At 37.5% G+C, this 15,591-nt stretch overlaps 1 protein-coding gene across 10 annotated transcripts in view; it reads right to left on the bottom strand.

Moving 5' to 3' along the window:
* Positions 1–4,455: 4,455 nt before the first annotated feature.
* The window catches only part of PCNX1 (pecanex 1), a 161,509-nt gene continuing 150,373 nt past the window's right edge, over positions 4,456–15,591 (bottom strand). For all 10 annotated transcript variants that reach the window (XM_072761860.1, XM_072761856.1, XM_026008502.2 and 7 more), the window contains 4 exons: positions 15,080–15,285; positions 10,720–11,162; positions 10,180–10,320; positions 4,456–9,981 (listed from right to left, as the gene is read on the bottom strand). In XM_072761860.1, the coding sequence (XP_072617961.1) occupies positions 9,841–9,981; positions 10,180–10,320; positions 10,720–11,162; positions 15,080–15,285 (931 nt within the window). In that variant the 3' untranslated portion in view covers positions 4,456–9,840. The remainder of the gene's footprint in view (positions 9,982–10,179; positions 10,321–10,719; positions 11,163–15,079; positions 15,286–15,591) is intronic.

Below are 15,591 nucleotides of genomic sequence, written 5' to 3'. Positions count from 1 at the left end.
GGATGAGCAAACCCCAAAGTTGGTTCTTTGACAAAATAATCCCTTATTGAGCCTAAAGGCAAAAATAATCAGTATTATGAATGAGAAAGAGGACAAACATACAGATGTTACAGACATTACAAAGGTGAAAGAATATTATGAATTACTTTATGCCAATAAATTTGAAAATGAAAATGGGACAGACATATTCCTGCAATAGTGACTCTCACCATTGAGAGTGCCCAAGACTCAGGGAATCTATGAGATCAAAATTATTTTCCTAATACTAAGATATCATCTGCCTTTTTTCACTGTGCTCACATTTATAATAATTGTGCAGAAGATGTGATGAGTCAAACTACAGATACCTTAGAAGGAGTCAAGGCAATGGCACCCAGCTATACTGTTAGCCCTTGTACTCTTTACCACCATGCATTCACAGAAGGGATTTCAATTTCACCGAAGATGTCCCTGACGAAGCAATAAAATTTGTCAATTTATTTTATCTTGTTCCTTCAAAATATATCTTTTTAAAAGTCTATGTGGCAAAATGGGAAGTATGCACAAAGCATTTCTTCAGCATACCAAAATATGATTTTCTCAAAGAATAGTCCTTTTGTGTTACGGGCTAAGCTAGCCAATTATTTTTCGTGGATGCCATTTTTACTTGAAAGACTGAGAGACAAACTACATTGTTTAGATTTGAGTATTTGAAAGATTTTTCTAAAAAGTGAAGCGAGTCTGTGGCTTTAAAATCTGAGAATATTTGTCACCAACGATAAAATTTGAACTCTTGATAAAAACAATTTTAGAACACTTGTATCCGCTACTATGAGCTTTCTAGCTCCCCAATATAGGTGTATCTGACTGATGTTGATATGAAAAAAGGTGATTTTAAAAATAATGCATAATGAAATGTGTTAACATTTGGAAGATCTGCATAACTCAGGGAACCATTACTTTATAAATAAATGGTGTTACAAAATCATACCCAGGTAAAAGATCCATTCCAAGTTAGGTAAGGCAACAGATTTTAAAATAATCCAGACAAATGGGATTCTATATCACAACTGACCTTTAAGAAAGTACCACTTGTCTAATTTTAGTGAAGTATTAAAACAGAGTATCCACAATTTTCTGAAAAGACTATTATTATTAAAATAACTTCTCTCTTCCAAATATATATATATGAGGCCAGGTTTTCCTCATATGCTTCAACCAAAATAATATAATGCAACATGCTGTATGTAGAAGCAGACAAGAGTTCAGATGTTACACATTTAAGTTAGAAGCATAATTTCAAATAAAAAATGTTAACACGTAATGAGTTTATTAATTCTTTGAGTTTATTCATTTAGAAATAGTATTTTTAAAACAGGTTTTAATTTCTAATGCAAATACTGATATAAACCACATAGACAAAAGCTCTTGGGGATACCTGGGTGGCTCAGTGGTTTGGCGCCTGCCCTTTGGCCCAGGGTGTGACCCTGTAGTCCCAGGATCGAGTCCCACGTCAGGCTCCCAGCATGGAGCCTGCTTCTCCTTCTGCCTGTGTCTCTGCCTCTCTTTCTCTGTGTCTCTCATGAATAAATAAATAAAATCTTTAATAAAAAAAAAAGCTCTTTGGGATGTGGTGAGTGCTTGGTAATTTTTTTTCCAAGTATTCAGAGACCCAAAAGTTTGAGAACTGCAGTCCTAGAAAAAAACAACTTGCCCAAACTAACAATACAGAAAAATCTTAATCCATAATTAGAAGCATTTGCCAAAAAATTGTTCCAGGTCCAGTTGGTTTCACAGGGAACTCCCCCGCTCCCCAACACACAATAATCTAAGGAAGGAAATAATTTACACAGAGAAAAGCAAAATTGAGATGAGATGTAAGGCAACCCCTGAGAAAAGGAGAGCAAACACCTGGACCTGTGTCTCCCTAAGTATCTGCTGATTTTCTGCTCTAGATCTGCTACAGATGCATCCTAGAAGAAACACCTAATTTTCAGGTAGTCTGAGTCCCTGTTTCTTGAAAACAATACTTAAATTTTGGAGAACTATATACAAATCTGTTGTGGACATTGTAGTCAATGCTTTTGCATGCACTGTGTAGCAACCACACTGTTTGGGGAAAGGACTCCAGCTTTGAGGCTAGTTCTGACTTGTCTGAGCCAATCATGGCACTTCTGTTTTTGTCCATGACTGGTTTAGAAGATCAGGGCATCAGGACAAGTTACGGATCTTGCCTATGTCAAATCTTACATTAAAAAGATGCAAGGAGGGCAGCCCTGGTGGTTCAGCGGTTTAGCACTGCCTTCAGCCCAGGGCATGATCCTGGAGACCTGGGATCGAGTCCTGATTTGGTCTTCCTGCATGGAGCTGGCATCTCCCTCTGCCTGTGTCTCTGCCTCTCTCTCTCTCTTTCTGTCTCTCATGAATAAATAAATAAATAAAATCTTTACAAAAAAAAAAAAAGGTGCAAGAACTATGCTGAGGCTTCTAGGAAATTTTCTCATGTAAGAGAGGTAACTGTTAGTTTTTTTCTTTCTGATGTGTATAGAATGGGGTCCAGACCTACAGAGAGCCAAAATCTGAAAGGAAGCCAGCATACATATAGGAGGTAGAGGGAAAAAAATCACAGATACAGAGTTGGAGTAACATGAACAAACCAATCCTGAAAGCCCAGTCTGCCCTTAATTTTGCAGTGAGCCAATTTCCTATATTCAGCAACTTTGAAATGAGTTTTCTTTCTTGCAACTATAAGCATCCCAAATAAATTAGTATTTTGAAACTATTTAAATGAATAGTTTTATATTGCAATTGTACAAAAGGCGTCACTCCCAAATTTATAAGCTAGACAAACCTGCTTCTGTCTGAAGAAAGGTACACCCTCCATTTATGCTACACTGTATTGGTAGAAAACCAAGAAGTTGTGGTGGTGTGTGAGAACAAACCGATTAACCATTAAGAGTATAATGAACACAGACGCACTACTTGGTGTCAGCTCAAATTCACCATTGTCCTGGGATGTTTTTATCTGATAAACACATGGTTGGAACGCCTGGGTGGCTCAGTGGTTGGGGTACCTGCCTTTGTTTGGCTCAGGCCACGATCCTGCGATTTGGGATTGGGTTCCACATCGGGCTCCCTGTGTCTCCTTCTGCCTGTGTCTCTGCCTTTATCAGTCCTTGTCTCTCATGAATAAATAAGTAAATCTTAAAAAAAAAAAAAAAAAAAAAAAAAGGTCAAGAGTATGTGCTTTAGAATTGGACTGGAGACCTAGAGTATTCTTATGTAGGCCAATTATTATGTATTCACACAAGATTCTGGGCAGCAATAGGGAGCCCTGGACCAAAGAAGGACTCTTCCTTTGGGCACAGTTTATACTGCACATTGAAATTGAATGTTTTCTTAAAAGGCTGCCAGACAAGATGGATTCATCTCTAGCCACTTGCTGTTTCTGTGTATCCTAAGAAGTTACAAAGCAATCCAGGTATTCTTTTATGAAGTTTAGTTATACTTAATTTCCTTTAATAAGCACATATTAGCACAATAAGGGGGAATGAAACACGTATTTTGTATAATGAATGCAGCCTGAATACCCAAGAAACCACCATTTGGTCATGCCCCTACTTCACAAGGCCGTTTTCACCTTCCCCACAGGAAAATGCATCTAATCTGGTGAGATTCAGTGGCTACCCATCAGGAAAACTTCTGGATCCTTTAGGAGGAAAAATCCAGTAAACTGTACTTTAAGAACGATGAAAAGGTTTTATGGGACTTACATATTACCCCCTCTCCTTGAGTCTCTGGCTCTTAAGGTTGATACAGCTCACATATATGAATAATTTCTTTCTTTGAAAATGTGTTTCGTTTAACCCAGCAGGTTTCCTGTCACTAGAAAAAAGACTAAATACCACATTTCCAGTTGTGCCACTGTGATCCTGGGTGGGAAGACAGCAAACTGTCTGGGACTCTGATATAGATGGCACATACTCTGCAGCCTGGTGGTTTGGGTTGTTACTAATAGTTAAAATGACTCACTAATGGCTTAAGTGATTTGATCACGAGTGTATCTATTCTCATTGTTAGGTCAGCTTGTACTTTCTCTAAGTATTATACAGATAAAAAGTGGGTTAAGAACATGCCTCAGGTTAGCGTTTGCCTGATTTTGATGACCATAATCCAAATGTTCACTTCCTTTTTTATATAGTAACTTAGTGTAATGTGAACACATGTACACTATTATCCTACATGTTCCATCTAATATCATTAATATGACACATTGAGATAAAAGACATAAACTACCACCTTTCTACCAAGTATGAAAAGATATCCTTTTAATATGAAATATGTACGTCAGCTGATTCATGTTTACAGGCCAAAGCTTCTGATTAAAATGATTTCAGAACCAAGTACATGTTTTAAAATATGCTATGCAGAGCTTAACACTTGAATTTTTCTTAATTTGACAAAAATGGACAGAAGGCAAAATGAAAAAAAAATTTATTTCCTCAGTGTTTTTATCCACCGTCAATACTGTATTTTTGATGCAATATATTTGCAAAGAAAAAAACAATCTCAGCTTTATTTTCCATTTTAAACAACTACAATATTTACAAGCTATTTAGAATAACAAACATCCAGACACACACACACACTCACGGACCCACGCGAGTACATATATTCTTATCTCTGGTTTATACTGAATGCTGGTAAAGGCAATGAATGCTTTCAGAGCCCATGATCAGAAAAGGGAAACCCATTTTCCTTCCTCACACAGATCTTCCTGAACCATTTTTAGTATTCTTCCTTCCATTTCCTCATGCAGAGCTCATTGTAGAAGGTTAAGGTAACCAGTTTTTACAATTTATTTTTACTTAAACTATAAGCTTTAAAAAGCATAAGCAGACATGATTTCCCCCACATTTCTGTTATTTTGGTTGCAGAATCAAGCTTCAGGTATAAAAAATCTTGTTCAACCACAGTCACACTAAACCCAAGAGTCATCTGGAGCAGCCATCTCATTTTCTACCTACTACTCTGTTCTGAATACCAAGGCATCACATCATATGTGCAAGTAACACGCAGGTATACATCCTTACCATCATCTTCCATGATCATTGTTCCTTCTAGCATGGCTCCACTGAATCACAAATTGTCAGGTGCAGAGCTGGGGCATAGGAAAAAAGGTCTGACCCTATATAATAGGTATGTCTTACGAAAGCGTTGTCATGTAACCTTGCGATGACAATCGGTTCTGGTTCCCCCAAAGAATGTTGTTGTGTTGCTTCCATAAAATGACAGATAAAAAAGTTCAGCTCGTAAATAGAACTTATTTACTCTACTTCAGAAAGAATATGTAGCTGATAGGCAATAAAGAGAAATTCTTATACGTAATTCTTGAGATGACCCTGGTGAGGTGATTCAAAGCAGAAAATATATTTGTTTCAAGCAAAATTAATGCTCCACTCACATACCTACCAGATCTATTTGTATAATAATTAATTCCTTTCCAGTCACAATTCTTACTAAACATTTCACAAGCTAAAAATGAGAAGGCCTAGGTGTATACCAACCAGATTTTTTAAATAGAAAAATGAAGAAGAGAGAAGCTGGTTTTTAAATACTTAAAAACCCCTACAGATACCCAATGTAATAGTCAAACTTACGCTGCACAAACACATGGTCATATCTGACTTTTCTCTTTCTCTAGATCAATAAAACTCAATTTCTACATAAGACTGAAACCAAAAAGTTCACAGTCCACTAACAAGTTCCCAGTATCATTTGAGCCTTGATTGACATTATTCTTTCCACTCATTTTAGAATTAAAGAAAAAGCCTCTGGAATAAAAATTGATGTTGGATACCTTATCTGAACAATTTATCATATCAAAGGAAAAACTGGACTGGGTCTAAGTCTAGGCAAAGTAATTTGCATGATTACATTATACACTACAGAAAACAAGAATGAATCCTGAGGGCTTAAACAAAGGGGTGGGGGATTGTCTATATTAATGAAAGAATAAGGAAGATAAACAAAAAGGTAATTAATCTGGACAGCAGTTTATAACTTAATCGCTAGTAAACATAAATTCAAGGACTTCTCAAGCAAAATTACTAAGGTATCTTTTTCTCAAGTCATATATTTAGGAGGAAAGATTTTTGAAAGTTAAAGAAGATAATTTTAGACTCTGGGCAAATCATAAGTTTAAAAGACCTCGTTCTGGATGAATGACTCAGTGCAGCAATCCACCAAATGAAGAATTTCTAAGCAGAGGCAGAAGCAAAGTGGAATTTATTAAGGCTAAGCTACCCTTGCTTAGATTTGAGGCTGTTTTTTATATGTTGATAGAGGATAGAAAAATAAAGCAACACAGGAAGAAAAACACATCTTCCTAATAAGCTTAGTCTCTACATAAAAACTTAACATTTTCATTGCCTGATATTTGGTGCACAGAGTGATTTTCCACACCTCACTCAGGATAGAAACATTGTCTACTTCTGTTTCAAGGATTAGTAGAAGTATCTCAGATATACTTGAAATATTTTTAAAACTACTTCAAATCTAATGGAAGCTCATCTTCCAATAATAGAAACCCAAAAAGGCAGAACACTGATGAAGTTTATTCATTAATTTCCTGAAAGGTAATTAATCTCCTCTTACCTTAAAAATATACAGTCTCACCACCTACTCTCCCAAGCCCCTTAAATATCAACAGCTTATGTTAATCTAGACTCTTGGAAAATTTAGAATTCTCTAGAAAAAAAGTGAATATTTAAAGTTTTATCAAGTACTGAAAATGGTGTAAAAAGAGGGCTCACACACACGTTACAAGCTGGAAAATTAACCAAAAGTTTAAATTTGAGTTATAAAATGATTTTTGCCAAAAAAAAAAAAAAAAAAAAGATTTTTGCCACTGAATGAGGAAATAAGAAAAACAGCTAGCAATTTATAATTCACTCCAGGACTCTCAAAGGAAGGAAAAACCAAAATCAAATAAGAAAAAGACCAGAAAGCTATCAATGAAACTCTGTTTAAGGGAAATGCATAAAAAGCTAGTATTTTAATTACATATCCTTATTTTCAAATGATGGAACTCTGAAAGTTTTGGCAATTGTGAATGAAAGACACTAGCTTTTGTACACTGATGAAGAAAGTTAATCAGGGAACCTAAACAAACAGCTCATTACTCTCCAAGGTGGGGTGGAGAAGGTAGACTAAGGATGATCATTCTACTTAATGGAAGCACATATGTTTCTATGTAGTGATTTAGGTCCAATTATTAAAAGTGAATCTTTCCTTCAATAATTACTGTTTCCTCCAACGTAATTATTAGAAAACTATTTTGACTTTAAAAAGACTATCAGTTTTAGACTTAAAAAATACGAACAAGGATCCTGTTAGGGTTCCTAATTCATAACTTCACTACAGGGCTACTTGATAATAAAATTCAACTTGTTTTGAGAAGAATGTCCATAGTTACCACCCCAAATCAAGACCCAATATATATATTCTGTATAAAATCTAGTCTTGTGTTTTTAGAGTGTATAATGTGTTTAACATATTGGGAGTGGGAGGCTAGAAATAAAAATAATTCTAGCCCTCCTGAAGCTCTGATTTTTTCCCCCATGGAGGAAAATGAATTATCCTCCATTTAAGACTGAAAGGGCTCCACTATCTTTCCATTTAGGTAATGACCATGAAAAGATCATACTCACTTTAGAAAGAAAACAAGCAGCAGGAATCACAATTCCTTTGAGAATATTTTAAATAAATGTAGATGGTTAGACAGATCAGATACTGTTTGAGAAGAGAAAAACAAAAGCCTAAACCTTAATGACATACTGTAGATATGCCAAAATGAGGCAAATACAGAATGTCACAAAAGTATCAGGAAAATACTTTTTAACTGGTCAATTTAGAAAGGATATCCTTTGTGTCAAGGTTCAGTAAATCATTCGACAAATGTTCTTAAACAGTAAATTTTGCAAAGTGTGAAGTATGGAAACCTCTGTGTGTGGCACACTGAGTCCTGAATTACTATAGAAATTTTAAATTAGAAAAGGGCCAAATAGATTTTGGGATAAAAATGCATTTGGGTGGCATATATTAGCTACTGATTTCCTTAATTTCCCTTCCTTCTACTGAAGTGTTACACTATACTGTAGGAGCAGCAGTAGGGAGCAAGGAAGGCGGCAGCTTCTCTCCCCATCACCTGATCAAGACATCTTAAACCTGTTACCATCCAAGACACATGTGGTCAGGCACATGTGGCCAGTGAGTACTGGAAATAGGGCTCGTGCCATGTTTGAATTAGTAACACTTTGGATGCACTGGATAACTAAATTATATGATTTAAGTCAATTTCACCTGCTTCTTTTCACATCACATTTACAGAGGGGTAGAAAGATGGCTGCTCCTAAATGCTCAGAGGAGATACACAGTCGTCTTTGGAGTTTCACACAAAAGGGGAAAGTTCTCTGAAGGGTTTAAAAAATGCCAAGAGTTGAAAATGAAATCTAAACTGCAGTTTCCACCAAACCCAATTGTAAATCTGAATTATATATTTCCCTGAATACACGCATATTTTTTAAAAAACCAATAAAATTTATGAGACAACATATGAAGTCAATTTCACAGTTATAAATATTTCAAATTACACCTACACACTATAAATTACAGGAAAAAAATTCAAGTAATAGAAAAAAGAAGAGAGGAGCAAAACAAAAGGTGAGGTTATTCAAGAGGGATATAACAATAAGAACTGCACCATTTGGATAATCTTGTTTGAAAAAATTTTACTTGATTAACTGAACTGCACGTGAGTAACATCAAGAGCTAATAACTCTTAAAAGAAAAGCAATTGATTCTCTCTTTAAATTCTTGGATGTTCATCTTCTTCTTTGAAAAACGAAAATATTTTCTTCCCAGAATCGACCCCAGCAGGGCTTGCCCCAAGTGGAGAGAAGCAGACTGCCTGGGGCACACCTGTTGCTAGAGCTCATCTGACATGTGGACACAGGAGCTGGCAGTGGTGTTCACAGGACCGATGCACTGACTATGGTCTCCGGGAAATGCCAATGGTGAAGTTAAGTATATCTTGAGATTTAGTGTTCATTTTAAAGAAAACACCCAATGTACTGGCATGAAGTGCAGATTACTAACAGAAAAGAAGCAGCACAGTTCTGCTATGTATGTGTAAGGAAAGGGAAGGGATTAATCCCAAAGGCAATTTAAATAATGGTATTTTATTTTTTTATATATAAATAAATGTTCTGAGAAATCTCAGACTTTAGTGCATTGTTGTAAAAAATTAGTGCAGTTTTCTCATTAAAGTTTTTAGCGCTCAAGGAATAAGATAAATCTATGTTCATAGTCTCTTTCACTGTACATTAAACGTTCATACTGCTAAACGTCGAACTGAAGGTTTTCTATACTGGTCTGTTCTTAAAAATCAAGGTAAATGTATTTCATGTTCTGTGACCAAACATGGCAATTATTTTTGGCAAAGAAATTAGAAAAATATGAGATCGTAGTTTAGAAATAAAGAGTTTGTTGATGTAAAGCATAGGCAATACATAGGAAAAAACTTTTTTTAAAGATGTATTGTAACAGAACTTTATCCTTCATGCAAAATGTTTTCTCAGCAGCTAACTTAAAAAAATATTTCAGCTTTATTTGGGGATGGAGACAGTGACAGGAGTCAAGGTGAAGGGCAAAGGAGAGGCGCTTAACCAAGCCTGCTCTCCATCCAAGTCTCTCCCATACAGGAGCAAAGAATACCTGCAGGCATCTTCCACGCTCGCCTCTCTTTTTCCAACATCTTGGAATGGAGAGGGAAAATAAATGTAGTTATAAAACACTGGCTCACACTTCGGCCCCAAGTTCTAGTACCCCAGTTTCAATGACAGTCACATATTTATCATCAATCTGGACCAGAAGTACTGTCTTGTCAATGTGGGATCTAGTACCTGGATCTCTGCTGCAAGGCACCCATCGGTGAATCACCTAATGATTCAGAATACAATAGATTAGTGGCAAAGACCTTGAAAATATTGACAAAATTCACTTAAAATTAGAGGTAGTATCTTTTGGTAATTTAGCAAAAGGTACATTTAAAAAAGCAAGCACATAAAATTAGCTAAAAACACATAAGTCAGGCTACAAAAAAGTGAGACCATAGGTCAGCTTCATAAGAGAACTTACATGGCCTTCCATGCCCTCCTGAGGACTCCAGTCTTTCCAGCTGTTTCTCCCAGCTTTCAACCGAATACCCTCATCAGGCCACTGCAGCTCTTTCCTTTTTGACAGGTTGATCCCATCCAGAATTTGACTGGGATCTACAATCTAAATCGCAAATAAATAGGGGTCATTTCCAATTCAATTTTTTCTTGCTGATGACAATTACATAATCTCAAACAAAATTTCTTTTAGACTCTGTGTCTCAAGCTTTCCACTGCCTATAATTGAACAAAAAGCAATCTAAAGGGCACCTCCTGAATTCTTTTTAGCCCACTGGCAGACCTTACTTCAATGGCCACACAAAAGCTGAGTGGGAACAAAAATCACCACTGAAGAGCTACTTGCTTTCAGTTCTCACGCTGGCAGAAACTTTTTCAATATTAAAAATGTTCTAATCTTCACATTAAGTAATATGAAGGTGTGTTCTCACCAGAATCCTTCACTTGACAAAAAATAAGGACAAACGAGTGACACATACAGCACCAGAATGGTGTGCTTACTCACCTGGACTCTGTAAATCACTTCCCCCCTTTTGGCGTGTGAGTTATTGGCAGGACTTGAGATGTTGCCTGGCTGGGCATCAGTGGCACTGGCCTGACCTCCCTCTGTCCCAAGAAAGCCCACCAGAGTATGATGTTTGCAGGCTGGGATGCTCTGGCTAGAGCTGCTGGAAGAAGGTAGGCCATGCTGCACACAGGCCAGGCCGCTCTGACCAGAGGGCTCCATCTGGTTCACCATAGAGAGGCGGGACTGGATGGAGGATGGTAAGTTTCGAAGGGATATCTGACTTGTGGAAGAGCGCCGGCAAGGTACAAATCCTGTGGTGGACATCCGGAGAGACGAGTGCCGGCTGCTGTAGCAGTAAGAAGACTGGCTGGCCACTGAGGCTCGAGCAGGGGACTGTCTGACCAGGCTTGACTGTACGGAATGGGAGCTGTGGCTCGTGCCTAGCGAAGGATAAACAACAACAGCACTCATTCTAACTGGAATCATTCAAACACTTTTTTTTTTTTTTTTTTGGTAGTTTCTAAGAGTTTTTCCCTTAAGTAATTACTTAGTGAATTCACTGAATTTAACATTTATACCTAAAGCTTTTTTTTTTTTTTTAAAGATTGTATTTATTTATTCCTGAAAGACACACACAGAGAGAGGCAGAGACACAGGCAGAGGGAGAAGCAGGCTCCATGCAGGGAGCCTGACGTGGGACTCGACCTGGGTCCCCAGGATCACACCCTGAGCTGCAGGCAGCACCAAATTACTGCGCCACCGGGGCTGCCCATATAGCTATAACTTTAAAAAAATTTATTTATTTATTTATTGAGAGAGGGAGAGAGTGTGCATGCACAAGTGGGGGGAGAGGGAAAGAGAGAGAGAAAATCTCCAGCAGACTCCCTGCTATGCATGGAACACAATGCGGGGCTTGATCTCACCACTGTAAGATCATGACTTGGGCCAAAACCAAGAATTGGATGCTTAATCGACTGTGCCATCCAAGCAACCCTATACCTAAAACTTTTAATGTTGTCAAAAAGAAACGAATATCTGAGATCTCTTTTCTTATGTGGTTTTGATAATATAATTTGCTAAAGCTTTATAAAATTAAAATTCTGGAACAAAAAAAATAAAATTTCAGCAGCTATCAGAATTTAACATTGGGATAAATCCTAAAATATATTCCACAGAAATGTTTCAGGATAATAACACCTCTTTCATATTTCAGAAATGAAATATCTCATGGAAATAAGACAAGAAATATTTATTAAGGGTCTACTATGCAGCAAGAGCTGTAACTACTATTTCTCAGAGCATAGAACTAATGTCCTTGCAATCCATTCCAATGACAAACTATACAGTCTACAGAGAGATGGTGATGCCACACTGTGATTTTCCCATTAAGGGATTACTACTAAATATGAATCATCAGTGATACTGAATAGTGTGTCCTTTTGTGTTCTTTTTCAAATGGCTTGATATGATTCATCAGGTTCATCTTTTTCCTGACTTATAACAGTAATGTGAAGATTAGGAAATAGTTTTTAATTATATTTTAAAAAATTCTTCACATACTTTCTATCTGAAAATAAAGAGCTGATCAAAATGAGAGCATTTAAAGCACACTGAAAGTTTCAGCTTTTCACTCAGAAGTCAAAATAGAAGTTATAAAATGTTGGTAATACACCTATTTAGAGTCTTAATTCCAATGCTATTGGATTTTTTGTTTCTTAATTTAACTAAATGCCTTAAGTCTTCATATAATTCATGTGAAGCAGAGTAGAAAAGACAGTTCTGGATCAACCAACCAGCCATATGAAAATAGATGAAATCTGATTCCTACTGCATACCAGGTGGATTACAGATCTTGTGTAAAAGGTAAATTAGTAAAACAAACAAACAAACCAACCCCAAACCTTCTTGCCTTGGGATAGGAAAAATTTTCTTAAGATATTAAAAAACACTAATCATAAAGGAAAAGATCAGTAAATTGCTCTACACTAAATTAAGAATTTCTTGTCAGGATCCCTGGGTGGCGCAGCGGTTTAGTGCCTGCCTTTGGCCCAGGGCACGATCCTGGAGACCCGGGATCGAATCCCATGTCGGGCTCCCGGTGCATGGAGCCTGCTTCTCCCTCTGCCTGTGTCTCTGCCTCTCTCTCTCTCTCTCTCTGTGACTATCATAAAAAACAAACAAACAAAAAAAAAAAAACACAACTTCTTGTCAAAAGAGGAGGAGACACCCTTCTCAGGAAGAGAATGGAAAGCCAAGGGATAGAATGGGCAAAGGTATTTGTAATACAGAAAACTGACAAATAATTCAAATACAATATATACAAACAAGAATAAGATAACCATGGAACTGAATGTATTATGCTAAGTGAAATAAGTGAGTCAGAGAAAAAGAAATATCATGTGATCTCACTCATATATGGAATTTAAGAAACAAAACAGATGAACATAGGAGAAGGGAAAGAAGGATAAAATAAGATGAAAATTGAGAGGGAGGCAAACCATAGGGAGGCAACTCTAGGAAACAAACTGAGGGTTGCTATAGGGTAGGTGGGTGGGGAGGTGGGGTAACTGAATGGTGGGCGTTAAGGAAGGCATGTGTAGGGATGAGCACTGGGTGTTGTATGTGACTGATAAAGCACTGAAACCAGTGCTGCACTGTATGTTAACTAACTTGAGATTTTTAAAAAAGGTAATCAAAGAGAAAAATGGGCAAGAGCCTTAAAAGGTACTTCAAAAAAAGAAAAAGGGGCCAAACTCATTTTAAAATCTTCCAATATGGGACCCCAATATGGGTGGCTCAGTGGTTGAGCATCTGCTTTTGGCTCAGGCTGTGATCCAAGGATTTCTTTTTTTTTTTTTTAATTTTTATTTATTTATGATAGTCACAGAGAGAGAGAGAGGCAGAGACATAGGCAGAGGGAGAAGCAGGCTCCATGCACCGGGAGCCCGACGTGGGATTCGATCCCGGGTCTCCAGGATCGCGCCCTGGGCCAAAGGCAGGCTGCCAAACCATGAGCCACCCAGGGATCCCGATCCAAGGATTTCTCACGGGGAGCCTGCCTTCTCCCTCTGCCTGTGTCTCTGCCTCTCTGTGTGTCTCTCTCTTTTTTTTTTTTTTTAATTTTTATTTATGATAGTCACACACACACACACAGAGAGAGGCAGAGACATAGGCAGAGGGAGAAGCAGGCTCCATGCACCGGGAGCCCGACGTGGGATTCGATCCCGGGTCTCCAGGATCCTGCCCTGGGCCAAAGGCAAGCGCCAAACCGCTGCGCCACCCAGGGATCCCTCTGTGTGTCTCTCTTGAATAAATAAAATCTTTTAATAAAATAAAATCTTCCAATCTTAGGTATCAGAGCAATCCAAATTAAAACAATGACTTAAAGACTACCCTTCTCTTGTCCCTCTGAGCAAGCAGGGAGCAGAGGTGGGAACTCAGGATGGGCATTCCAATGTATGACTGGACAGAGTACCAATTGGTAAAAAACAAAACAAAAACAAAAACTTGCTAGAAATAGTTTTGGCATTATATGTCATGAATCTTAAATATTCTCATAAACTTTGATATAGTTATTGTATTTTTTTAAAGTCTCTAACCCAAGAAAACAGTGTTAATAAAGTTTATTATAGGGTGCTGGGTGGCTCTGTCATGTTGAATATCTGCCTTCAGCTCAGATTATGATTTCATGGTCCTGGGATTGAGCCTCACATTGGGCTCCCTACTCTGTGGGGAGCCTGCTTCTCCCTCTGCCTCTCTGTCACTCATGAATAAATAAATAAAATCTTTATAAAAAAAGAAAAAAGCTAATTATAACATTCAGAAAAAACCAAATCACTGTCCAATGAAAGAAAAGTTAAATACATTATACTAAATATTAATTTTAAAAATGATATTTTCAAAGAAATGATATTCCAAATAATATATTTGGAATTATATTATAATTAAATAATATATTTAATTAACATAAATAGGATAATGTCCAACCAAGAATCAATCAAAATGTTATTTTTACATATTTCCAAGTTAGGTAATATAGGATTCTTTCTCTCTTTTTTCTTTTTGATAAAGAAGGAGGGAGAGAGAATAAGAGAGAACGTGTGTGTACCCTCAAGTAGTGTATAGAAAGGCATGGGGAGCGGCAGAGGGAGAAGGAGAAAGAGACTCCCAACAGGCTCCATGCCCAGTGTGAAGCCCAATTCGGAGCTCAATCCCATCACCCTGAGATCCTGACCTGAGCTGAAATCAAGAGTCTGATGCTTAACTGACTGAGCCACCCTGGAGCCCCGGTAATACATAATTCTCTTTATACACACATTCTAAGAAGGTTAGACACATAATTTTGTTTTCACATTACCTAGTGCTGGAGGATAAGACGTGACTGGAGGATGGAGTCCTGCTCCTGACCCTTGCCCTGGATTTCCAGTGCTTCCCTGGGACACACTGCTATGAGGGTCACTGGCACTTGTCGCATTGTTACTAGTGCAGGACATTCCGCCTCCAGTGTCAGAATCTTCAATATTGCCACCGCTGTTACAGCCAGCCCCACACCCTTTCCTTAACCTGGGAACAAACACCAGAGCAAACAGCATTATCCCACCATCACTTCAAGATAGGTGTCTTATCCTATTTATAACTATTCTGACTGTTTAACGCTATTAATGTTCATCTTTGAAAGTCTTTAAAGTGCAATCAATATTAGAAACAAAAAAAGGCAGCTGCATTTTCAAAGCATGGCCTAAAAATCCCCCTCTTATACTCATTGCTTCAATTCTTCCTAATCTACCTTCACTTTTACATACTCCATTATCTTTCCTTAACCATAATAAACTGCACATAACAAAATTGTAACATTAAGATGGAAATAGG

The sequence above is a fragment of the Vulpes vulpes genome, chromosome 6 (assembly GCF_048418805.1).
Source record: "Vulpes vulpes isolate BD-2025 chromosome 6, VulVul3, whole genome shotgun sequence".
Classification (NCBI taxonomy): Eukaryota; Metazoa; Chordata; class Mammalia; order Carnivora; family Canidae; genus Vulpes; species Vulpes vulpes.
The sequence above is the reverse complement of the archived record's forward strand: the minus strand, read 5'-3'. Positions and strand labels throughout refer to the sequence as shown.